At 47.0% G+C, this 26,704-nt stretch overlaps 1 protein-coding gene across 6 annotated transcripts in view; it reads right to left on the bottom strand.

Annotated features, from left to right (window-relative positions):
* Positions 1-26,704, bottom strand: part of pde5ab (phosphodiesterase 5A, cGMP-specific, b) — a 59,244-nt gene that overhangs the window by 4,023 nt on the left and 28,517 nt on the right. For 3 of the 6 annotated variants that reach the window (XM_051705397.1, XM_051705392.1, XM_051705361.1), the window contains 7 exons: positions 25,271-25,330; positions 23,867-24,013; positions 15,048-15,173; positions 7,681-7,775; positions 7,489-7,576; positions 1,599-1,699; positions 55-132 (listed from right to left, as the gene is read on the bottom strand). In XM_051705397.1, coding sequence (XP_051561357.1) covers positions 55-132; positions 1,599-1,699; positions 7,489-7,576; positions 7,681-7,775; positions 15,048-15,173; positions 23,867-24,013; positions 25,271-25,330 — 695 coding nt within the window. Of the gene's footprint in view, positions 1-54; positions 913-1,598; positions 1,700-7,488; positions 7,577-7,680; positions 7,776-15,047; positions 15,174-23,866; positions 24,014-25,270; positions 25,331-26,704 lie in introns of all 6 variants that reach the window. The other 3 variants (XR_007897976.1, XM_051705374.1, XM_051705383.1) reach the window with 3 other exon arrangements.

The raw sequence follows: 26,704 nt of genomic DNA, 5'->3' as shown, positions 1-26,704 counted from the left end.
ATGCAATTCACCCAAACATAAACACATCTGGCAATAAACGCTCACGCCACTCACCTCATGAGATCTCTGTGATAGTCGTCTTCCCACACAAACTGACTGTTCTTAGCTAGCTCGAAGAATTCTGTTCTTTTTCTGCATAGACAGATAGATAGACAGATAGATAGAATGACAGACAGACAGATAGACAGACAGGCAGAGAAACAGATAGAACGACAGACAGACAGATAGACAGACAGACAGACACAGACAGATAGACAGAACGACAGACAGAACGACAGACAGACAGACACAGACAGATAGACAGAACAACAGATAGAACGACAGACAGACAGACACAGACAGATAGATAGAATGACAGACAGACAGAACGACAGACAGATAGAACGACAGACAGACAGACACAGACAAATAGACAGAACGACAGACAGATAGAACGACAGACAGACAGACACAGACAGATAGAATGACAGAACGACAGACAGAACGATAGAACGTCAGGCAGGCAGGCAGATTGAACGATAGATAGAACGATAGATAGATAGACAGATACATAGATAGATAGATAGATAGATAGATAGACAGACAGACAGATAGAACGACAGACAGACAGACAGAACGACAGATAGAACGACAGAATGACAGACAGACAGACAGATAGAACGACAGAATGGCAGACAAACAGACAGACAGATAGACAGAACGACAGACAGACAGACAGATACATAGAACGACAGATAGAAAGATAGAAAGATAGAATGATAGACAGACAGACAGATAGATAGATAGATAGAACGACAGACAGACAGACAGACAGACAGATAGATAGATAGAATGACAGACAGAATGACAGACAGATAGAACGCACGATAGAACGAACGATGGATAGAACAATAGAACAAACAATAGAACGGACTACAGAACAATAGATAGAACGACAGATAGAACGACAGATAGAACGATAGAACGTCAGGTAGGCAGGCAGATAGAACGATAGATAGAACGATAGATAGACAGATAGATAGAACGACAGATAGACAGAACGACAGATAGAACGACAGACAGACAGACAGACAGATAGATAGAACGACAGATAGAAAGATAGAATGACAGACAGACAGACAGATAGATAGAATGATAGACAGACAGACAGATACAAAGATAGAATAACAGACAGACAGACAGATAGAATGATAGACAGACAGACAGACAGATAGGCAGAACAACAGATAGAACGACATACAGAACAATAGATAGATAGATAGATAGATAGAACAAAAGACAGACAGACAGATAGAATGACAGAATGGCAGACAAACAGACAGACAGACAGACAGACAGAATGACAGACAGACAGATAGAAAGATAGAATGACAGACAGACAGATAGAATGATAGACAGACAGACAGATAGAATGACAGACAGACAGATAGAAAGATAGAATGACAGACAGATAGATAGGCAGATAGATAGATAGATAGATAGATAGATAGATAGATAGATAGATAGAACGACAGATAGAACGACAGACAGATAGATGGATAGATAGGTTTCTAAATCTCTGAATATGCGCTGTATACAGTATCACACCTGGTACCTACTTCATGTAGAGGGCCAAGTCAGTGGCCAAAATTGCCTTCTCAATCATTTTCAGTGTGGCCTTATACTCGTCCAGAGAAAGACTGGAGAGAATCTGATTACCCTAGCAGACAGAGATAAAACATAAACGGAAGAGCCATAAATGACAAACTAGAAGAAAACAACATTTGGTGTGTATTAAAGAAATGTTCCGGGTTCAATTCAAAAGAGGCCTAATCAACAGCATAGTGTGATTTTTTCACACTAAAATCATGTTAACGTATAATGTTTACATCTTGTGGCTCTACTTTTGAAACAATGTGTATTTTACATTTATTTTAACTGGCCCCATTAATTCCCATTGTCAGAGCCTTTCTGTAACCGTGAATTCTTCTTATTTTATTTTTTTTATAAATCAGGGACTAGTTGAAAATAGTTGAAAAAATCTGAGTTATGAGTGGGTTTTAATGTGTTGTTATGTGGTTGTTAGGCTGTTCTGGGTGGTTTCTTACAGGCCAAAGTCAAAAGAGCCCATTCTAGATATGGCTCGGCACCTATGAGAATTTTTCTCCCATTTGGTTGTCCACGGGGCAATAATCTGAAGCCGCACAATTTGCATACTAAAGTTTAATGCTGTTTGTTAAAATCTCTAACCCAAAGAATGAGCAACAATAATGAAAACAATGAATGAGAATAATGAATTTAAAACTATCACAATTGAATCATGCTTTATTCCAGTGTGGATTCAACATTTCTTGACAATTACTATAGTGGAGGAAAGGTCAGGCAAATATTGAGATAATGTCACCATGTTGCCATGACAACATCAAGCCCCTAGACAACGAGTAAAGCATGGGCCGATGCATTCTGACTGAATTTGCTGTATGTGAATGAGAGTAATTATTCCCCATATACATACAAGCCCTGAGAAGCTCATTGGTTACTAAGCTACAAAAGTCATTACATGCAAACATGTATTAGACAATTAAGATAGGTTGCCTTTAAAAGCAGCTGTGGTTTTACAACACACGAGTGAATTACTCTTATCAGATGGCAGTAGAGTCGGTGGTCACCACACAGAAACTCCAAACAGCATTTAGTGTCGGTGGAAAGTGTTACAACAAGCTGTATTTGCAAAAAACAAACAACTCATGAAGTCTACAAGTGTGCATTAAAGTATGCATACAGTATGTGTTTTCTTTTACACAGAGGGACAAAGTTTTGGGTCATTTTATGAGGACTTTAGCTGAAAATGTTATTTAAATTACACATGTGCGTAAGGAATATGTGCAATTAAGATTCATCCACAACTACACTTGAGAATACATTGCGCATACTGCGTAAATCGTGTATTATGAACCCTTATTTACGCTATGTTTGGAACATGATGGCGCCGCGGATGGCTGCCTCGGTGTGGAGCTCCTCAGTTCTTTTGTTGTTTTTGTTTGTTTGTCCTGTGTTTAGTAATCGAGATGAACTGCTGAACATTCGACAGCATGTACCAGACAATCTTTTCCCGGTTTTCGAATATTCAGACGTTTTGCTAGACATTTTAGTTGGAGGCGCAGCTCTGCTGTTCAAGAGACGCAGGAGAGGGAGATGAGCCGGTGCACTGGTCAAACGCCATCGGTACGGATTTCGAACAGCTCTGCCGAGTATTCACTTAGCGAATCTCCGCTCTCTTCCTAACAAAATGGACGAACTACATCTCCTCACCCGCACAAACAAGGACTTTTCAACCTCTGCTGCCTTGTGCTTCATAGAAACCTGGCTGAGTGAAGCCATTCCAGACATCGCGTTACATCTGCCGGGCTTCCAGCTGTTCAGAGCGGATCGCATCATGGAGTTAGCAGGGAAAACGAGAGGCGGTGGAACATGCTTTTACATCAATGAAAGTTGGTGTACAGATGTAACAACGTTAAAGAGGATGTGCTAATTTGGAAGCGCTCTTTATTAACTGTAAGCCTTTCTACTCGCCGCGGGAGTTTTCCTCGTTTATTCTGGTGAGTGTGTATATCGCACCAAACGCGTGTTTGAACACAGCGCTGCAACAGCTGGCTGATCAAATCACAGACATGGAACAACAATACTCGGACTCAGTTATTATTATTATTGGGGATTTTAACAAAGCAAATCTCACACGTGAACTGCCCAAATACAAACAGTACATCACATTCCCCACCAGAGACAGGAACATACTGGATCATTGTTACACATCAATAAAGGATGCATATCGCTCTGTCCCTAGAGCAGCTTTGGGACTCTCTGATCACTGTCTGGTTCATCTTCTTCCAACCTACAGGCAGAAATTAAAATCAACCAAGCCAGTAGTAAGGACTGTAAAGAGATGGACCAATGAAGCAGAGCGGGAACTACAAGCCTGCTTCGATGGAGATCATTGTGGAACACCCCAACACTGACCCAGCACTGTGGCAGCAGTGGAGTCATTCAGGTTCCTGGGCACTACCATCTCACAGGACCTGAAGTGGGAGACCCACATTGACTCCATTGTGAAAAAGGTCCAGCAGAGGTTGTACTTCCTTCACCAGCTGAGGAAATTCAACCTGCCACAGGTGCTGCTGATACAGTTTTACTCAGCAGTCATTGAGTCGGTTCTCTGCACTTCAATAACTGTCTGGTTTGGTTCAGCTATGAAATCAGACATCAGAAGACTACAAAGGACAGTTCGGACTGCTGAGAGGATTATTGGTTGCCCCCTGCCCCCCCCTTCAAGAACTATACACTTCCAGAGTGAGGAAAAAGGCTGGAAAAATCACTCTGGACCCCACTCACCCTGCCCACTACCTTTTTGAACTGTTGCCTTCTGGCCGACGCTTCAGAGCTCTGAGCACCAGAACCATCAGGCACAGGAACAGTTTTTTCCCTCAGGCTATCCATCTCATGAACAGTTAAATTGCTCCATTGAGCAATAACTATGTGCAATACACAGTTTAGTCTTTTTTATATTTATCCAACACATCCAATGTCTTCTGCCATTTCATTCCTCTGAAAAAAACAAACAAAAAACATTTGCACTGTACTTAACAGATTTGTATTTGCACTGTACATAACAGATTGTATTAAATTTGCACTACCCATGTGTATGTGTATGTATGTATGTGTGTGTCTGTACGTATGCGTATAATTAGTTTTTATTTTTTATTTTTTATTATTATCTATGTCTTGCTGCCATTTTTTTTTATTGTTTTTGTATTGTTGTACACTGGAAGCTCCTGTCACCAAGACCAGTTCCTTGTATGTGTAAGCATACTTGGCAATAAAGCTCATTCTGATTCTAATATGCTCCTCCTACTATTTCTGCACTATGTATAAAATGCAATTGCAGTATGCAAATTTTCTGTATGCATGGAATACGTGGAAGACCTACTACATATTCAAAAATGAGCAGTATACAAGAGAGCACACTGCATGGAATCGGTACATAATTCATACCATTTCATGTACCGTGTTTTTGTAAATAGTAGTATATTATGTACACTGTGTAGTATGCAGTAATGTGGTATTCCACTCTGTAAAATATTTTTTTGTAAACCAAATCTACCTATCTATCTATCTATCTATCTATCTATCTTTCCGTCCGTCCGTCCATCTTTCTGTTTGTCTGTCAGTCTGACTGTCTATCTGCCTGCCTGTCTGTCTGTCTTTCTATTTGTCTCTCTGTGTCTCTTTCTGTCTATCTATCTATCTATCTATCTATCTATCTATCTATCTATCTATCTATCTATCTATCAATCTATATTTCTGTCAGGCTGTCTGTCTGTCTATCTATCTATCTATCTATCTATCTATCTATCTATCTGCCTGTCAGTCAATCTGTCTATTCTGTCTGTCTGTCTATTTATCTGTCTGTCTTTCAGTCTGTCAGTCAATCTATCTAGTCTGTCTGTCTGTCTATCTGTCTATCTATCTATCTGTCCATCTGTCTGTCTGTCAGTCAATCTATCTATTCTGTCTGGCTGTATGTCCGTCCGTCCATCTTTCTGTCTGTCAGTCTGTCTGCCTGTCTGTCTATCTAACTATATTTCTGTCTGTCTGTCTGTCTGTCTGTCTATCTATCTATCTACACTATATTGCCAAAAGTATTCGCTCACCCATCCAAATAATTGAATTCAGGTGTTCCAATCACTTCCATTGCCACAGGTGTATAAAATGAAGCACCTAGGCATGCAGACTGCTTCTACAAACATTTGTGAAAGAATGGGCCGCTCTCAGGAGCTCAGTGAATTCCAGCGTGGTGCTGTGATAGGATGCCACCTGTGCAACAAGTCCAGTCGTGAAATTTCCTCGCTACTAAATATTCCACAGTCAACTGTCAGTGGTATTATAACAAAGTGGAAGCGATTGGGAATGACAGCAACTCAGCCACGAAGTGCTAGGCCACGTAAAATGACAGAGCGGGGTCAGCGGATGCTGAGGCACATAGTGCGCAGAGGTCGCCAACTTTCTGCAGAGTCAATCGCTACAGACCTCCAAAGTTCATGTGGCCTTCAGATTAGCTCAAGAACAGTGCATAGAGAGCTTCATGGAATGGGTTTCCATGGCCGAGCAGCTGCATCCAAGCCATACATCACCAAGTGCAATGCAAAGCGTCGGATGCAGTGGTGTAAAGCACGCCGCCACTGGACTCTAGAGCAGTGGAGACGCGTTCTCTGGAGTGAAGAATCACGCTTCTCCATCTGGCAATCTGATGGACGAGTCTGGGTTTGGCGGTTGCCAGGAGAACGGTACTTGTCTGACTGCATTGTGCCAACTGTGAAGTTTGGTGGAGGGGGATTATGGTGTGGGGTTGTTTTTCAGGAGCTGGGCTTGGCCCCTTAGTTCCAGTGAAAGGAACACTGAATGCTTCAGCATACCAAGAGATTTTGGACAATTCCATGCTCCCAACTTTGTGGGAACAGTTTGGGGATGGCCGCTTCCTGTTCCAACATAACTACACACCAGTGCACAAAGCAAGGTCCATAAAGACATGGATGAGCGAGTTTGGTGTGGAAGAACTTGACTGGCCTGCACAGAGTCCTGACCTCAACCCGATAGAGCACCTTTGGGATGAATTAGAGCGAAGACTGCGAGCCAGGCCTTCTCGTCCAACATCAGTGTCTGACCTCACAAATGCGCTTCTGGAAGAATAGTCAAAAATTCCCATAAACACACTCCTAAACCTTGTGGAAAGCCTTCCCAGAAGAGTTGAAGCTGTTATAGCTGCAAAGGGTGGGCCGACGTCATATTAAACCCTATGGATTAAGAATGGGATGTCACTTAAGTTCATATGCGTCTAAAGGCAGGTGAGCGAATACTTTTGGCAATATAGTGTATCTATCTATCTATCTATCTATCTATCTATCCTGTCTGTCTTTGTCTCTTTCTGTCTGTCTGTCTATATTTCTGTCTGTCTATCTACATTTCTGTCTGTCTACCTGTCTGTCTGTCTGTCTATCTATCTATCTCTCTATCTATATGTCTGTCAGTCAGTCAGTCAGTCAGTCAGTCAGTCAGTCTATCTATCTATCTATCTATCTATCTGTCTGTCTGTCTGTCAGTCAATCTATCTATTCTGTCTGTCTGTCTGTCTGTCTATCTATCTGTCTGTCTGTCTGTCTGTCAGTCAATCTATCTATTCTGTCTATCTGTCTATCTATCTATCTATCTATCTATATGTCTGTCCGTCAATCTATCTATTCTGTCTATCTATCTATCTATCTATCTATCTGTCTGTCTGTCTGTCTGTCTGTCTGTCTGTCTGTCAGTCAATCTATCTATTCTGTCTGTCTGTCTGTCTGTCTGTCTATCTATCTATCTATCTATCTCTCTATCTATCTGTCTGTCTGTCTGTCTGTCTGTATATCTGTATATATCTTTCTGTCTATCTGTCTGTCGGTCTGTCTACCTACTCACTGGGCTGTTGAGTATCATGAGACACTGGTCAAAGTGATGATGCTCCATTGTGGAATGGCAGTACAGCTGAGCCAAAGGATGATCACTCCTGTGAACACAGTGATGAAAATGAGTTTCATTCTCATGTTTACATGAATCAATCACAAATAATACAATCACAAACATATACACCATTGTAAAACAAGCACTAACCTTTTGATGTAAGAGTTGTTAACACCTCTGTGGTCCAAATCATGACTCAGTGTTGCAATCATCAATGCTAAAACCTCCAGGTCACTCAGATTATTCTGTTTTATGACAAACAGTTTCATTACAATCTCACAAAAGCATGCTCTTGGTGGGTTACTCTTGCAAATCTTCTTATAACTGTAAATGACAGCTGTTTCAAAGTCAACAATGAAAAACTTTAAAATAAGGCAAGATATTGGCTCTGTTCCAAAACCTCATAAGATTAAGTTTAAATTTGTATTGGCTACATAGGCAGCTATCTTCTAAGGGGACATTCACACCAAATGAGTTTTTGTATCTGTTCACACTGTTTTTCAATTGTTTTCCTATGTAAACATGCTCTAGATGGATTTCTTTGACCGTTGCGCCACATCTTGCTCTTTTTATCAGTGTCTTGCGCAGGAGAGTTTTTAAGATGCCATGTCAAGTTAAAGGAACTTCAACTTTTAAAAACACGTCTCAAGACACCTGTATTTTGTTTCATCCATTGTGTCCAGCTTTTTTTTTAGTGCAAGAATGAGCTGGGTTTGAATGGCCCCTGAGGCAGCACATTATCCATCATGGAATCTCTTAAGTGTCTAATTTGAAATGCTCTACACTGGCAGCAACTTAATGAATCATACAAATAGGATGAAATGCTGCCTTAGAATTTAGCTAAAAGAAGGAATTTTAGAAGGTAGCATAATCGTTTCCTTTCACAGGGCAGCATAATCCTATTTTAGAACAGCCTTTGCTTCGGAAGCATGCCTATGAAGCCTTTAAATGCTGCCTATGAAGGCTCACTAGGTTTCAGAACAGGGACATTATGTTCTACTAGCTGTTACACTGAAAAGTAAAATATAGTTCCCTATCTGTCACTCACTCGACATTGTGTCGATGTAGTGACACTAGGGGTCACTCTTGGGAGACCCAAACACCTCTGCTTTTTTGAAAAAAAGCCAATGAGAATTGGCGAGTGGAATTTGCATGCCACTCCCCCGGACATACGGGTATAAAAGGAGCTGGTATGCAACCACTCATTCAGAGCCGAGCGGTTTTATTCATTGAGCAGAAATCATTTGCCGAGTTCATTCACCTCTCTCTGCTGGATTTTACGGCACATTTCAGCGGCTTCTCCCCCCTGCATCTGTGGTTTGCAGAGAACGCCCCTGGGCGCTTCAGCAGAAACAACTAAAAGAGTATATTCTAAAAAAAAAGAGTACATTTTCTTTCTAAAAGAGCAGCACACACGGAACGTCTATTTAAAGATGCCTTTCCGTTTGTGTGTTATTCCTGGTTACAGTCGATATCTCTCCACTTTTGATGGTCTTTCGTGTCTGGGCACTGCCTACACGGAGACATCGTTCGTGGATGGGTCTTGTCCTCACTGCGAGAACATGACCGTGGCAACGCTGCGGTCGTGGCTTGCATTCGTAAGAAAGCAAGCCACCCCAGTGGCTCCCCGCCTCGTTCCTTCTACCTACGGGTATGAGGCCGTGCCGGTTAGCACTGGGGGCGATTTGGGGACCTGAATGGGACCACCTCCGCCGGGTATCCCCCCACGGACCACCCATTCCCCAGCACGCTCGCTTGCTCCGGTCGGGCGCTTGGATGAGATCGCCGGCTCATCTCAGGGTGAGTTCGACATCTCGTTCGGAGCCCGGGAAGAAGACGAGTTATCGAGCACAGCATCGGAGAGCGGGCTCGTCCAGTCGGACGCAGAGGCTTTGACTGGGCTTCCTCCTTTGGGAGTGGACGCCCAGTCCCAGGCCGACACGGAAATGACGGACATGCTTCCTCAGGCGGCTGTGAGTGTCGGGCTAGAGTGGAACCCTCCGCTCTCTCCTGAACCATCGCGGCTCGACTTGGTTCCTGGGCATGGGGCGCCGCCCACGGCTGTGCACTGCTCCCGTTTCTTTCTTCCCAGAAGTGCAAGAGGAGCTGACAAGATCATGGGAGGCACCTTTTACTGCCTGGTCCTGGTCTTTCAGCTCCCCCGCTCTCGCTACCCTCGATGGCGGAGCGGCCAGGGGGTATTCGGTGATTCCCCAGGTGGATAAGGCACTTGCGGTGCACCTGTGTCCACAGAGCGCCGCCACCTGGCGTGGGTGCCCAAAACTCCCATCCAGGGCCTGTAGGTTTACGTCGTCCCTGACGGCTAGAGCCTATGGTGCTGCTGGACAAGCCGCCTCCGCCCTGCATGCCATGGCTCTCCTGCAAGTACACCAAGCCAAGGCATTAAAAGAACTGCACGAGGGTAGTTCTGACCCAGGATTGATGCAGGAACTGCACTCGGTGACCGACCTCGCTCTTCGGGCAGGCGATGTCCACCCTGGTGGTCCAGGATCACAACTTGGTTGAGATGCGCGAGAATGACAAGGCACGGTTCCTTGATGCCCCCATCTCCCAGGTTGGCCTATTTGGCAACACCGTCGAGGACTTTGCCCAGCAGTTCTCGGCAGTGAAGCAGCAGATGGAGGCCATACAGCACATCCTGCCCCGGCGTGGCTCAAGGCCCCGCACCCCGTCTGCTCGTCGCCAAGGTCATCCTCCTGCAACTACAACACCGGCTCCGCCACAGACGCCACCTGTCTCATGGCCGGCCGCCAAGAACCCGTAGAAGGCTTCGAAGTGCCCCTGAGACGGGCGACACAGGAGCAAGGAGACCCACTTCTCCGGAGCTGGTGAGCAGACCACTCCATCCTCCGGAGGAGGGCTGGGAGTTGAATCTTTTGTTTTGTTTTCATTTAATTTCGGTCCCCCCGACCCTGTGTGCCCAGCTGTGGCACAAACACGCCCACACGGGATTGGGTCTGGTGGACTACGGGGACTAGACTCCTCCTCCCCCTCCTTGGCCAATCTTATGGTGGGTGGCAGGACCCAGGTAAGTGCTTCGATGTCCCTGGATTCAGCATGGCCACGGGGCTTGAATCCCCTCGACGTGGCACCTCGAGATCCGCCCCGCTGCGAGGCCCAACCCACCGGTACGTCTGACGTGATCATTCCCTTGGTCCCCCTCGCCCGGAGTTTGGAAGTGTGGCTCACGCTTTCCAACCCGTCGCGGTGGCTGACCCGGACCGTCTGACTCGGCTACGCGATTCAGTTCGCCAGGCACCTGCCCAGGTTCAGCGGCGTCCGCTTCACCTCGGTGAAAGGCAAGAATGCTGCTACCTTGCATGCGGAGATCGCTACCCTTCTGCGCAAGGGCGCGATAGAGCCTGTCCCTCCAGCTGAGATGAAGAGAGGGTTCTACAGCCCTCACTTCATCGTACCAAAGAAAGGCGGTGGGTTGCGACCAATCCTAGACCTATGAGTACTGAACTGGGTTTTGGACAGACTCCCGTTCAAGATGCTGATGCAAAAACGCATTCTAGCGAGCGTCGGGCATCCAGATTGGTTCGTGGCGGTAGACCTGAAGGACGCGTACTTTCACGTCTTGGTCTTACCTCAACACAGACCCTTCCTGCGGTTTGCCTTCGAAGGCAGGCGTACCAGTACAAGGTCCTCCCCTTCGGCCTGTCCCTGTCCCCTCGTGTCTTCACGAAGTCACAGAGGCTGCCCTTGCCCCGCTACGTGAAGTGAGCCTCTGCATCCTCAACTATCTCGATGATTGGCTAATCCTAGCTCACTCTCGAGAGTTGCTGTGCACACACAGGGACCTCGTGCTCCGGCACCTCAGCTGACTGGGGCTTAGGGTCAACTGGGAAAAGAGCAAGCTCTCCCCGGTTCAGAGCATCTCTTTTCTTGGTCTGGAGTTGGACTCAGTCTCGATGACAGCGTGCCTCATGAACGAGCACGCACAGTCGGTGCTGCACTGTCTGAAGGCGATGGAGAACAGTGGTTCCACTGAAACTTTTTCAGAGGCTCCTGGGGCACATGGCATCCTCAGTGGCGGCCACACCGCTCGGGTTGATGCATATGAGACCGCTTCAGCACTGGCTTCAGACTCGAGTCCCGAGATGGGCATGGCGCCGCGGGACACATCGCGTGGCCATCATGCCGATCTGTCACCGCCTCTTCAGCCCGTGGACCGATGTTGCATTTCTACAGGCAGGGGTTCCCCTAGAGCAGAAATCCAGGCATGTCAGGGTTACAACAGACACCTTCAAGATTGGCTGGGGCACCATATGCAACGGGCACACAGCCAACGGCTCCTGGACTGGCCCACGGCTGTGTTGGCACATCCACTGCCTCGAGTTGTTGGCAGTACTGCTCGCCCTGTGGAGGTTTCTGCCGTTGATCCAGGGCAAGCACGTGTTGGTCCAGATGGACAACACAGCATCGGTGGCATACATCAACCACCAAGGTGGTCTATGCTCCCATTGCATGTCACAACTCGCCCTCCGTCTCCTCCTCTGGAGTCAGCAGCGCCTCAAGTCGCTACGAGCCACTCACATCCCGGGCGACCTCAACACTGCAGCGGACGCGTTGTCCTGTCAGGTTACCCTCAGGGGAGAGTGGAGACTCCACCCTCAGGTGGTCCAGCTGATTTGGAGTTGATTCGGTCGAGCACAGGTAGACCTGTTTGCTTCCCGGGAATCCTCCTACTGCCCACTCTGGAATGCCCTGAATGAGGCACCCCTCAGTATAGATGCACTGGCACACAGCTTGCCCCCTGGACTACGCAAGTATGCATTTCCCCTAGTGAGCCTACTTGCACAGACCCTGTGCAAGGTCAGGGAGGATGAGGTCAGGTCACATGTCATCCTAGTAGCAACCCACCCAGATGTGGTTCTCGGATCTCACGCTCCTCACGACAGATGGTAAGTATTTGGGGAAGCATGACTTGATCATCAAGTTGAATCCCTCCAGACCGTGCCTCGTCCCCTCATGGGACTTCTCCGTAGTCCTTTGGGGTCTACAGGGAGCTCCCTTTGAGCCCTTGGAGTCAGCCGAGTTTAAGGCACTCTCTTTGAAGACTGCCCTCCTGACTGCGCTCACTTCCATCAAAAGGGTAGGGGACCTGCAGGCGTTCTCTGTCAGCGAATCGTGCCTGGAGTTCGGTCCAGGTTACTCTCACATGATCCTGAGACCCCGACCCGGCTATGTGCCCAAGGTTCCCACGACTCCTTTTAGGGATCAGGTGGTGAACCTGCAAGCGCTGCCCCAGGAGGAGGCAGACCCAGCTTTGACGTTGCTGTGTCCGGTGAAAGCTTTACGCATCTATCGTACACAGAGCCTTAGAAGCTCCGAGCAGCTCTTTGTTTGCTTTGGTGGACTGCGGAAAGGAAGCACTGTCTCCAAACAGAGGATCGCCCACTAGGTCATCAACGCTCTCACGATGGCATATCAGGCTCAGGACGTGCCACCCCCTGCGGGGTTACGAGCCCACTCCACCAGGAGTGTGGTGGCCTCCTGGGCCCTGGCCAGTGGCGCCTCTTTGGCAGGCATCTGCAGAGCAGCGGGCTGGGCAACACCCAACACCTTTGCGAGGTTCTACAATCTCTGGGTTGAGCCGGTCTCGTCCCGTGTATTGGCAGGCACAAACAGGTAAGTTCCGGGACAACTGGCCAGGTGTACCGCTTGTGCATAGCGCCTTTCCCCTCCCTTGAGGTGAAGACGTGCGCTCTTGACTCCCAGTCGTGTTCACAGACTGTGATCCCTGGATGACTTTCCTCCTTAGCCCTCTGGCAGCTGAGTTTGTGGAGAAACTCGCTGACCGGCCCAGTACGTGCGCTAATGAGCCCCTGTACTGAGGTAGGTGCTCCACATGTGCTGGTTCCCCGAAGGCGACCCCATGTGATATCTTCCGCAAAATTGTTTCCCTGATGGTAAACTGCGTCTTCCTTGGGCAGGGGCCACTCTGCCCCGGTCTCTATGCTTTGTAGAAACTCCTCCCCCTTTGGGTAGGACCTCTCCACATGACATACTTCCGACAAGACTCGGTAAGACCATGTGACGTATTCCACTCAAAATACCCCCCTTTTTGGGTGGGGTGTGGTCTCCGTGGTGTCTTCCCCTTGGGAGGACTCAGACACTTATGGCTCCCAGTCAGTTAACAAATTCCAGTCTTTTTGGGGAGAAAAGAGAGGGAAAAGAGGCCTAGGCTGGGCTAGCCTGTCCCTATAGTTGGGCAATTGACTTGTTCCTGATGGACCGTTCGACACCATTCGACGCTCATAAGAGCGTTGGGGGAGGTTATGTGACGGCCTGGTGTGCTGGCCACAAGGCACATAGCAGTCTGCCCGTCACACACCGCCAGTTCACGCAACACAGTTCAGCATTTTTTTATAGGGACCCCTAGTGTCACTACATCGACACAACGTCGAGTGAGTGACAGATAGGGAACATCCTGGTTACTTTCGTAACCTCCGTTCCCTGATGGAAGAAACGAGACGTTGTGTCCCTCTTGCCACAACGCTGAACTACCTGCTGAAATGGCCGGGACCTGGTCTCGGCTCCTCAGCACAAAACCTGAATGAGTGGTTGCATACCAGCTCCTTTTATACCTGTATGTCCGGGGGAGTGGCGTGCAAATTCCACTCGCCAATTCTCATTGGATGCAGAGGTGTTTGGGGCTCCCAAGAGTGACCCCTAGTGTCACTACATCGACACAACATCTCATTCCCTCCATCAGGGAACAGAGGTTACGAAAGTAACCAAGACATTATGGCATCCAAAAACAAAAAGCTATAAAGATATATGCATCCTTAATATCAAAATTACAAGCATACTAAACCCACACCATATTTTGACAAGGTTTTTACACAGTTCTCAATTCATAATTAGAAATTAATAGTAAATGAGAAAATCACAACAACTTTTTGTTGAAAATTGCAGATAAAAAAGCAGATTCAACATAGAAAATACTGTCAATGAAAGACTTTACTGTTCAAAGAAAACATGTATTTTCCTTCCATCTGAAAAAGTATATTAATGCAAATGATTAACTACAACAGTAAACAACAGAAGACATTTATAGTGGAATGCATAATAAAACCATTCGGCTTGCTCCATTTCTGCGTATAAACTGCGTTCCCCATATAAAAGGAAAGAGTCAGAAGCTCTCAGCCTCTTTCAAAAGCACTTACTACAAATTTATGGTAAAATAAACAATATTGTATTCATTAATACCTTTTTTAGTCCTCTATATGAGGCTGATTTAATCATTACAACTATTTGTACTTGTACTAGCAGTATTCTTTTCAGGATTGCAACTGCAAACCTGAATAAAGCTCAATGAACTTGCATCCTAGTTACTGTTTAAATACAAGGCAAAAACTCAATGTGTTAATAGGTGTCGACGTGGTTACTGATTTGTGCCATACTCAAGCTGAATCTGTAAGCCAGGCGCCAATTCGCTGACGTGACCCTGGCCTGTGCTGTGTTTGTAATCGACTGGAATCACTGACCTGTAGCCGACCAGACTTCAGCACAGCAAACATGCACTGGGACGTGTTGAAGGCGTGTCGCCAGTTGTGGTACGTCACATTCTTTCTGTAGTTCTTTTTCACACTTAAAATCCACTGACACAAACTCTGAAACAGGAAACAGGGTAACTAGTAACTTTCATAGATATACAGATCAAAAGACTGGAAGAAATGTGGTGGTAGAACTCAATTCTTTCTATCTATTTGAATTTAAATTCAAAGAGTAAGACTTGATTTTTTCTATTGCCAACTGAATGTTTTGCGAAAAGTTGGATTACATACTATTGATCTCATATAAGTATACTTCATTAAACATATTTAAAGGACTATTAATTTCCTTAGGAGTAAAACCGTTTTTAATTAATGCCTTTTTATTGTTATTACTTTTGCAGGAAGACCTGCTGGAAGACACACGGAAAACCAATAAAAAGGCCCATCTATCTGTCTTGCAGGAAGATGTCTTGGCCAGCAATGAAGGCCATAAAAGGAGCTTAAAGCAGCCTGTGAAACACACAGTGATGCTGGAGTTTTACTATTATAGGCTGGTGTTTTACTGGAGCTGATCTGGCAATTATGGTTCAAACTGCTGAAGAAAGAGGACATCTCTTCATTTATACTTGATGATAATGGTATCTCCAATCCCCAAACATACCTTTTATGCACAATGTATAAAAGATATTAGTAACTAGAAAGGAAAAAGTCCATCAAGACAACTTGTCTGAAAGTTTAAAAAAGTTTAAAAAGTTTGATTTGAAGGCAATTAACACATTATGTAGTTTGAATACTTTACGATCTAAACAGTGCTAATGTTTGGATTCAATGGATGATAGGTAGTTGCTACGGTGTTTTGGGTAGTTGCTAGGTAGTTGTTAGTTGTCCTAGGTGGTTGCTACAGCATTTCAAGACAGTTGCTAGGTTGTTCTGGGTGGTGGCTAGGGTTTAGATAGGGTGTTGCTAGGTGGATTTAGGGAGCCCTAACTGGTCGCTAGAGCGTTACAAGGTAGTTGCTTTGAACTGGGTGGATGCTAGGGCATTGCTAGGTGGTTCCTATGGTGTTCTGAGTGGTTGCAAGGGCATTGCTAAATGGTTGCTAGGTGGTTGTTATGGTGTCCTAGGTGGTTGCTAGAGCAATGCTAGGTGGTTGATAGGTGTTTCTGGGTGGTTGCTAGGGCATTACTAGGGGGTTACTTGGTTATTCTGGGTTGCTGCTAGTGTGTTGAAAGGTGGTCTCTAGGTCTTGGTTTCTAGAGTGTCCTAGGTGGTGGCTAGACATTGTTAAGCAGTTGCTAGGTTGTTCTGGGTGGTGGCTAGGGTTTTGATAGGGTGTTGCTAGGTGGATTATTGGGAGTCCAAGGTGGTCGCTAGAGCGCTACAAGGTAGTTGCTTTGTTCTGGGTGGTTGCTAGGGGTCACTCTTGGGAGCCGAGACACCTCTGGTTTTTGATAAAAGGCCAATGAAAATTGGCGAGTATTGCAAATACCATGCCACTCCCCCGGACATACGGGTATAAAAGGAGCTGGTATGCAACCACTCATTCAGATTTTTTCTTCAGAGCTGAACGGTCATGCTCATTGAGCTGAATCCTACTGTTCATTCACCTCTGCTGGATCTGACGGCACATTTCAGTGGCTTCCCCTCCTCTGCACTGGTGCACTGCAGAGAACGCCCCTGGGCGCTTCGGCAGAAAAACAAGAGAGTATATTTTCTGAAAGAGTTTTTCCTCCTCTAAAAGAGTATATATTTCTCTAAAAGTGCGGCACACACGGCACGTCTTTTTAAAGAAGCGTCTTTTTAAAGATGTCTTTCCGATTTTGTGTTATTCCTGGTTGCGGTCGTTATCTCTCAACTTCGGATGGTCACGATCACTGTCTTTCGTGTCTGGGCGTGACCCACATGGAGGCAGCGTTTGTGGATGGTTCATGTTCTCACTGCGAGAACATGACCATGGCAACGTTATGGAAAGTCTTACGAAAGCAAGCCACCCCAGCAGCTCCCCGCCTCGGTCCTTCTACCTACAGGTATGAGGCCAGCACGGCTAGCACTGGGGGCGATTTGGGGACCCCAATGGGATTGTCTCCGCCAGGTATCCCCCCACGGACCTCCCATTCCCCAGCACGCTCGTCTGCCCCAATCGGGCTTCCGGATGAGTTCGCCGGCTCATCTCACGGCGTGTCTGGCTTCTTGTTCAGAGCCCGCAAAGATGATGAGCTCTCGAGTGCAGCATCGGAGAGCGGGCTTGTCCAGTCGGATGCAGAAGCCTCAGCTGGGCTTCCCCCTTCAGGGGCGATTGCCCAGTCACAGGCCGATGCCGAAATGAGGGACATGCTTTCCCGGGCAGCCGCAAGCGTCGGGTTAGAGTGGAACCCTCCGCTCTCCCCTGAACCCTCGGGGCTTGATGATTGGTTCCTTGACGAAGGAACCCACTCACTTGGAGCTGGTAAAAAGTCCACTCCATCCCCCGGTGGAAGGCCGGGCGGAAAATCTTTTGTTGCCTTTTTGTCTGATTTCGCTGCATGCCCAAGTGGCTGCGGTACCCAACAGTTCAGCAAAAGAGCGGCTTCCTTCCTCCCTGGGTCACATACCTGGTGTGTACGGTTGTCACCACGACTATCGTCCACAGGTTTTCTCTTGCAGGATTGGCGCTCCAGTGGTGGCCTTTCTGCCCCAGAGCGCCCAGCTGTGGCACACAGCCGCCCCCGATGTGGCAGTCTCCATGGGTTACGAGGACAGGCCTCTTCCTCCCCCGTCCCAGGCTGTTCCGGGGGTGGTCACAAGGAGCCAGGTAAGTGCTTTGATGTCCCTAGACCTAGCACGGCCACGACGTGGTGTGGCACCTCGAGCTCCGCCCTGCCGCGAGGCCCCACCTGCCGGTATGTCTGATGACATTGTCCCCTTGGTTCCCCTTGCGCGAAACTTGGACACGCGGCTCGCGCATTCCAATCCGTCACAATGGCTGATCCGGACCGTCCGACTCGGCTATGTGATTCAGTTCGCCAGGCGCCCACCCAGGTTCAGCGGTATTCACTTCACCTTGGTCAAGAGCGAAAACGCTGCCACCTTGCGCACAGAGATCGCTACCCTCCTACGGAAGGGCACGATAGAACCTGTCCCTCCAGCCGAGGGTTTTACAGCCCCTACTTCATCGTACTGAAAAAAGGCAGTGGGTTGCGGCCAATCTTGGACCTGCGAGTACTGAACCGGGCTTTACACAGACTCCCATTCTGGCAGGAGCCAGGTAAGTGCTTCGATGTCCCTGGATTCAGCATGGCCACGGGGCTTGAATCCCCTCGACGTGGCACCTCGAGATCCACCCCGCTGCGAGGCCCAACCCACCGGTATGTCTGACGTGATCATTCCCTTGGTCCCCCTCGCCCCAGAGTTTGGAAGTGTGGCTCACGCTTTCCAACCCGTCGCGGTGGCTGACCCGGACCGTCTGACTCGGCTACGCGATTCAGTTCGCCAGGCGCCCGCCCAGGTTCAGCGGCGTCCGCTTCACCTCGGTGAAAGGCAAGAACGCTGCTACCTTGCATGCGGAGATCGCTACCCTTCTGCGCAAGGGCGCGATAGAGCCTGTCCCTCCAGCTGAGATGAAGAGAGGGTTCTACAGCCCTTACTTCATTGTACCGAAGAAAGGCGGTGGGTTGCGACCAATCCTAGACCTACGAGTACTGAACCGGGTTTTGCACAGACTCCCGTTCAAGATGCTGACGCAAAAACGCATTCTAGAGAGCGTCCGGCATCAAGATTTGTTCATGGCGGTAGACCTGAAGGATGCGTACTTCCACGTCTCGATCCTTCCTCGACACAGACCCTTCCTGCGGTTTGTATTCGAGGGTCAGGCGTATCAGTACAAAGTCCTCCCTTTCGGCCTGTCCCTGTCTCCTTGCTTCTTTACGAAGGTCGCAGAGGCTGCCCTTGCCCCGTTAAGGGAGGTGGGCATTCGCATTCTCAACTATCTCGATGACTGGCTAATCCTAGCTCACTCTCGAGACATGTTGTGCGCACACAGGGACCTGGTGCTCTCACACCTCAGCCGACTGGGCTTCAGGTCAACTGGGAAAAGAGCAAGCTCCTCCCAGTTCAGAGCATTTCTTTTCTCGGTTTGGAGTTGGACAGTCGGTGCTGGCCTGTTTGAAGGCATTCAAACAGAAAACAGCGGTTCCACTGAAACTTTTTCAGAGGCTCCTGGGGCATATGTCATCCTCGGCGGTGGCCATCCCGCTCGGGTTGATGCATATGAGGCCTCTTCAGCACTGGCTCCAGACTCGAGTCCCGAGATGGTCATGGCGCCACGGGACACATTGCGTGGTCATCACGCTGGTCTGTCACCGTCTTTTCAGCCCTTGGACCGACCTCTCGTTTCTACAGGCAGGTGTTCCTCTAGAACTGGTCTCCAGGCGCGTCATGGTCACAACAGATGCCTCCAAAACGGGCTGGGACGCTGTTTGCAATGGGCATGCAGCCGCCGGCCTCTGGACGGGTCCGTGACACATCAACTGCCTCGAGTTGTTGGCAATTCTGCTTGCTCTGCGGAGGTTCCGGCCGTTGATCCAGGGCAAGCATGTGTTAGTTCGGACAGACAACACGGCAACGGTAGCATATGTCAACCGCCAAGGTGGTCTGCGCTCTCGTTGTATGTCACAACTCACCCGCCGTCACCTCCTCTGGAGTCAGCAGCACTTCAGGTCACTGCGAGCCACTCACATCCTTGGCAACCTCAACACTACAGCGGACATGATGTCACGGCAGGTTACCCTCAGGGGAGAGTGGAGACTCCACCCTCAGGTGGTCCAGCTGATCTGGAGTCGATTCGGACGGGCACAGGTGGACCTGTTCGCCTCCCAAGAATCCTCCCACTGCCTGCTCTGGTACACACTCACCGAGGCTCCCCTCGGCATAGATGCGCTGGCACACAGCTGGCCCCCTGGCCTACGCAAATATGCGTTTCCCCCAGTGAGCCTGCTTGCACAGACCCTGTGCAAAGTCAGGGAGGACGAGGAGCAGGTCATCCTGGTAGCACCCTACTGGCCCACCCAGACTTGGTTCTCGGACCTCACGCTCGTTGCGACAGCTCCCCCCTGGCAAATTCCCCTGAGGAAGAACCTTCTTTCTCAGGTACGGGGCACCCTCTGGCACCCGAGACCAGACCTCTGGAATCTCCATGTCTGGCCCCTTGATGGGACACGGAAGACTGTGGTGGTAGACACGATCACTCAGGCTAGGGCCCCCTCTACGAGGCGCCTGTATACCTTTAAGTGGCGTCTGTTCGCTAAGTGGTGTTTTTCCATCTATTTGGATCGCACGCAGAGCTTTAGAATCTCTGAGCAGCTCTTTGTCTGCTTTGGTGCACAGCAGAAAGGAAGCACTGTCTCCAAGCAGAGGATCACCCACTGGCTCATTGATGCCATAACTATGGCATATCTCGCCCAGGACATGCCGCCCCCAGTAGGACTACGAGCCCATTCTACCAGGGGTGTAGCAGCTTCCTGGGCCCTGGCCAGAGGTGCCTCTCTAACAGACATTTGCAGAGCAGCGGGCTGGGCAACACCCAACACCTTTGCAAGGTTCTACAACCTCCGGGTGGAACCGGTTTCGTCCCAGGTAGTGGCACGCAACACAAGCTGATAAGCCCGGGATAGCCGGCCGGGTGTATCACTTGCACATAGCGCCTTCCACCTCCTTTTGAGCTGAAGACTTGCGCCATTAATTCCCAGTAGTGTTCACAAGTTTGTTCCCTGGTTGACTTCCTCCGAGCCCTGTGGCAGTCGAGATTTTGGAGAGATTCGCTGCCGGCCCAGTACACGTGCTAACTAAGAGTCCTGTTCTGGGGTAGGTGCTCCGCATGTGGTGGTTCCCTGTAAGGCTAACCCCATGCGATATATATATCTTCCGCTAATTCGTTTCCCTGTCGGCAAACTGCGTCTTCCTTGGGCAGAGCCCCTCTGCCCCAGTCTCCATGTTTGTAGTAACTCCTCCCCCATTGGCCAGGATCTACCTTGAAGACTCTCCACATGGTTGGAAAGACCATGGGACGTATCCTTCCACTTAAATATCCCCCCCCCCCCTTTGGGTGAGGTGTGATCTCCACTGTGTCTTCCCCTTGGGAGGGACACCCCCCAACTAGACCTGGCGGCCCAGTCGGATAATCCCCCTTTTTTTTTAGGGAGTGGAAAAAAGAGAAGGGGAAAAGAGGCCACGACTGGGTTAAGCCTGTCTCTATCTCTTGGGTAGTTGACTTGTCCCCAAAAGGGGCCGTTCGACACTCATAACTATGTTGGGGGAGGTTATGTGTTGACCTGGTGTGCTGGCTATGAGGCACACAGTAGTCTGCCCACCACACACCGCCAGTTCACGTAACACAGTTCAGCCAATTGTGGCGTTTCGTATAGGGACCCCTAGTGTCACTACATCGACACAACGTCGAGTGAGTGACAGATAGGGAATGTCATGGTTACTTGTGTAACCTCCATTCCCTGATGAAGGGAACGAGACGTTGTGTCCCTCCTGCCACAACGCTGAACTACCCGCTGAAATGGCCGGACCTTATATCGGCTCCTTAGCATAAAACCTGAATGAGTGGTTGCATACCAGCTCCTTTAATACCCGTATGTCTGGGGGAGTGGCATGCAAATACCACTCGCCAATTTTCATTGGCCTTTTATCAAGGACCAGAGGTGTCTCAGGCTCCCAAGAGTGACCCCTAGTGTCACTACATCGACACAACGTCTCATTCCCTCCATCAGGGAACAGAGGTTACACAAGTAACTATGACAATTTACAACACAATTTAAAATCTATTATACACATAATTACATATAACACAATATACAAATAATAACATACAATGTACAGTATACAATACACACAATATAGAATACACATTATACAATAAAAAAGTATATATAGTATATATAAAATATACAGTAGGTTGTATTGTACTGTATTGACATTCAGGCTGTCGGTTGATAGTAAGTTGCCAGTGTGTTGTTAAGAGAGAATATAATATAATAATAATATAATTTATGACAGTCCGGTGTGAGATATAAGAGTAAGAGTAATAAAGTGCAGTGCTGATGTATTTTGATCATGGGAGATCAAGAGTTTGATTGCTTGGGGGAAGAAGCTATCATGAAGTCAGCTGGTGCGGGTCCTGATGCTGCAATACCGCCTGCCTGATGGTAGCAGTGAGAACAGCCCATGGCCCGGGTGGCTGGAGTCTCTGATGATCCTCCGAGCTTTTTTCACACACCGCCTGGTATATATGTCCTGGAGGGAGGGAAGCTCACCTCCGATGATGTGTCTGGCAGTTCGCACCACCCTTTGCAGTGCTTTGCAGTTGTGGGCGGTGCTATTGCCGTACCAGGCAGAGATGCAGCCAGTCAGGATGCTCTCTACAGTGCAGGTGTAGAACCGTGTGAGGATGTGGCAGTTCATTCAAAACTTCCTCAGCTGTCTCAGGAAGAAGAGGCGCTGATGAACCTTCTTCACAATGGCTTCAGTGTGGATGGACCATGTGAATTCCTCAGTGATGTGGACACCCAGGAACTTGAAGCTGCTGACTCTCTCCACTGGTGCTCCATTGATGGCGATGGGACTGTGTTCTCTATCTCTTCTCCTGAAGTCCACCACAAGCTCCTTTGTCTTACTGACATTGAGGGAGAGGTTGTGCTCCTGACACCAGTGTGTCAGAGTGTGCACCTCCTCTCTGTAGGCTGTTTCATCATTATCAGTGATCAGATACCACCGTCGTATCATCAGCAAACTTAATGATGGCATTGGAGCTGTGTGTTGCCACACAGTCATGTGTGTACAGGGAATACAGGAGTGGGCTGAGAACACAGCCCTGCGGGGCTCCAGAGTTGAGGGTCAGTGATGAGGAGATGTTGCTTCCCATTCTAACCACCTGGCGTCTGCTTGACAGGAAGTCCAGGATCCAGCTGCAGAGCGAGCTGTTTAAGCCCAGAGCCCGGAGTTTCTTATCAAGCTTGGAGGGCACTATGGTGTTGAATGCTGAGCTGTAGTCTACAAACAACATTCTCACATAAGTGTTCTTTTATTGTAGATGCAATGGCATCATCAGTGGAGCGGTTGTTGCGGTAAGCAAACTGCAATGGGTCAAGTGATGGAGGCAGCACAGAGCAGATGTAATCTCTGATTAGTCTCTCAAAGCATTTGCTGATGATGGGGGTCAGAGCAACAGGACGCCAGTCATTTATGCAAGTGATTTTGGATTGCTTTGGAACAGGCACAATGGTGGACGTTTTAAAGCATGTGGGGACTACAGACAAAGAGAGAGAAAGGTTGAATATGTCCGTAAAAATAGGATAGGGTGTTTTTTAAGTTGTTTCTAGGATGTCCTAAGTTGTTGCTAGAGAACTGCTAAGTGGTTGCTAGGTTGTTCTGGGTGGTTACTAGGGCATGGCCAGGTGGTGTCTAGGTGGTTGCTAGGGTGTTCTGGGTGGTTGGTAGCTGGTTATTAAGGTGTCCTAGGCAGTTGCTAGGTTGTTGCAAGGTGGTTGTTACTGTGTCCTAGAAAGTTGCTAAATCATTGCTAGGTTGTTCTGGGTGGTTGCTAAGGTGCCCTAAGCGTTTGCTAGATCATTAATAGGCTCTTGCTAGGATGTTCTGGGTGGTTGCTAGGAGGTTGTTGCAAGATGGTTGTTCTAGTTATTTTTTTAGAACATTGCTAGGTAGTTGTCAGGTTGTTTTGGCTATATTTTCACATCTGAGATACTTTTGAGTACCTTTATTATTCTGAATTTCAAATGGATTTGCTTACAATGGGGCCACAGAACAGTTACCTTGTACTTCATCTGAAAGTTCTGCACCAGTTTGAGGTCCACAAACATACGGATGGTTGCCTGGGTCGTCTCTGTGTCCGTGAGGTCAAAATCACTGAAGCTGAAGTCCAGCAGTCTGTAAGACTGAGCCGAAGGGATGGTAGCTGCCTGCAGAGGAGAACATTAAACCAAAACATTTCATTTAACAAGCAAGCAATCACTCCCATACAGAGCTGAGTTCAACCGTAAACATACGCACACTCACACTCAACCACAGTTATTTATTCACTCAACAAACATTCAAACTGCAAGGCAAGATATCACTGTCTGTCAGGCATTAATAATCAATGAGCTGTGATCAGCACAGTCAGCTGTACACTGGATGAGCATTAGCTGTGCTGCACTTTGTGTGCTTGTGGCTGAAAACGCTGCATTGCATAATGCAGAGCTCATAAATACAGTCTGATCACTCTGTTTCTCTATTCTCTATATCCTGTTGTTTGTCTTTCCTATTTGTAAAATGTTTCAAGAAGGCAAAGGAGACAAAGAATCATGCACTATAAGACCAGGAACCTACAGTATATTAAGAACATAAATAGGTTCAATTTTAATTTCATATTGACTTCACACATTATTATTAGCATATTTTTAAATAATTATATCAACATTTAACATCCTATTCCATCATACTCAAAAAATAAGTACATCCTCATGTGCTGTAAATCTTTTGCTTACCTTATGAATTATGCAAACAGTGATAAATCTACATGTTGACCTTTTCTTCATGAGAATAATTGGTGTAATTAAGGAACAAATTGGTCTCATTTGAAGTTGAAATTTTGGCGCTAAGATATGCTGTATCCAAGCAACCTGTGCTTGACGGAAAATCCCTTCTCACACAGCTGTGCGTGTCTGAAGCTATGAAATATATCAAAACAATGTGTAGAATAACACAATTATTGAAGCAGTTATCCACGAGAGCTTGTGCAAGATGTTGCCAAGGATACAGGGTGATCTTAGGCAAAGCAATAAGACAAAAGACACAAAACCTCAATTAAAAATTACATTTATTATTAATAAAAATCACAAAAAGCAGGTTTCCTGCATATAATAATAATGTTTTTAGCCTAACAACATGTCCTAACCAGACACAATGTGATAAAACGTACAAGCAATAGAGTTTTTCAGTCATTGACAGGAAATTTTGACGCTTGCTTTACATTTCTATCGTGACACTAGGGCGTACTAGTATATTTTTGGGTGAACTACCCCTATATCAATGGTTACCTCGGGGCAGAAGATAACGTCAGATGGTTTACACTGACATCTATCAGAGCCTGTTATGTATCAGAAAGCCAACTGTCTTTTATGTTTCTTTTATGACATAAAGGATGATAACTGATAAATTAAGAAACTGTAATTTACCACAGTTACCTGGAGCGCCTGCGTCTCTTCCTCTGCCGCAGAGGCGTGATATGAGAGGACCTGCAGAAAATATACATATAGGCTTATGACTCATAGGCTTATGAGGGCATTGTTTTGACCATATAAAACACACAGAGGGGAATTCACTAAGAATAAATAGCACCAAGTTAAAGCGCTGTTTAGAAATAATGCAGATCAGGCAACGGCACAAACAAGCCCAAAACAATCTGTGCTGAAAGCAATGTGCACGGGGCAGTTCTGATCTTGCAGGTCGGTTCTGAGCGCTTCATAGTGGAGGACGCAGTAGGCTACAGCATCACTTCTGTAATCACCCAAATCATCTCTTTAACATGTTGAAAGTGCGCTTGACTACGAATATATGCCAGATTATAACAATCTTCTCCATTATTTGATAATTATTGGATGAATTACATCTGCAATGATCAATAGAAAATGTACACAAGCATCTCTTTTAAATACAATTTAGTTTACCACCTGCTTTCCTGAGGCAGTAATAGCGAGATGTTAATTGCACCGGGCAAATAGTGCAGATTTTTTCAGAATAAAGCGCAATCTATAATGAGCCTAATTTCCGTAGAAAGTATGCGTGTTTGCATGGAAAGGAATGAGAATGACTTAATTTACCGTAAAAACTCATGACACGTCTGCTTAAACCAGTTTGCGAGTAGTTAGTAAATAAGAAGCAGGTTTCTAGCCTGAAATTCCATGCACAAAAGTGACTGTTTAGTGAATTCGCCCCAAAGTGTACGAGTCTACGTATGCAAAATAGTTCAATTGAATAAATTCATTGATAATCCCACAAATAAACAAATATGGCTGCTACTTATAAATACAATATAATAACAAATACAAAAACGTTTTTGCCCACATTCTATCTCATTTGTTACTTTTGTTGCCCTGAGCTCTGGTTAATTTACAACCCTGCACACTACTGTTTAAAATGATTATCGCTGCAATCTATTTGATAAAAAATCATGTAGGTAGTATTCCACATATAATGCAGCAAAAAGCATTGCAGTTATTCCATTCCGAGCACATTCAACGTGTTGTACGGTTAAAGAAGGAGGGCAAGAACAGAGGAGAATGCTTGATGTGGAGTGCAGCCATCGAGTCAGCTGCAGAAGACAACATGTCACCACTACTTCTGATGGTGACAGCTCCAGAATGAAGGGATGACAAACAGAGAGGGGAGGAGTATGTCGCCCATGAGCGAGAGAGAGACTGTGTGGAGCTTCAGATTAAAGGGCTAATATCATGAAAAATTGAATTTGCTTTGATCATTTTATGTCAAGTACAATGTAAACATTTCAGAAAAGAAAACTTCTTCACAGTCCAAAAAAAATTTATAATTTTTTTTATTGAAACTGAGCTGCAAAAACAACTTGTTCTGCAACATTCTGATGTAAGATACAT

Source organism: Myxocyprinus asiaticus, chromosome 1, assembly GCF_019703515.2.
Source record: "Myxocyprinus asiaticus isolate MX2 ecotype Aquarium Trade chromosome 1, UBuf_Myxa_2, whole genome shotgun sequence".
Classification (NCBI taxonomy): Eukaryota; Metazoa; Chordata; class Actinopteri; order Cypriniformes; family Catostomidae; genus Myxocyprinus; species Myxocyprinus asiaticus.
The sequence above is the reverse complement of the archived record's forward strand: the minus strand, read 5'-3'. Positions and strand labels throughout refer to the sequence as shown.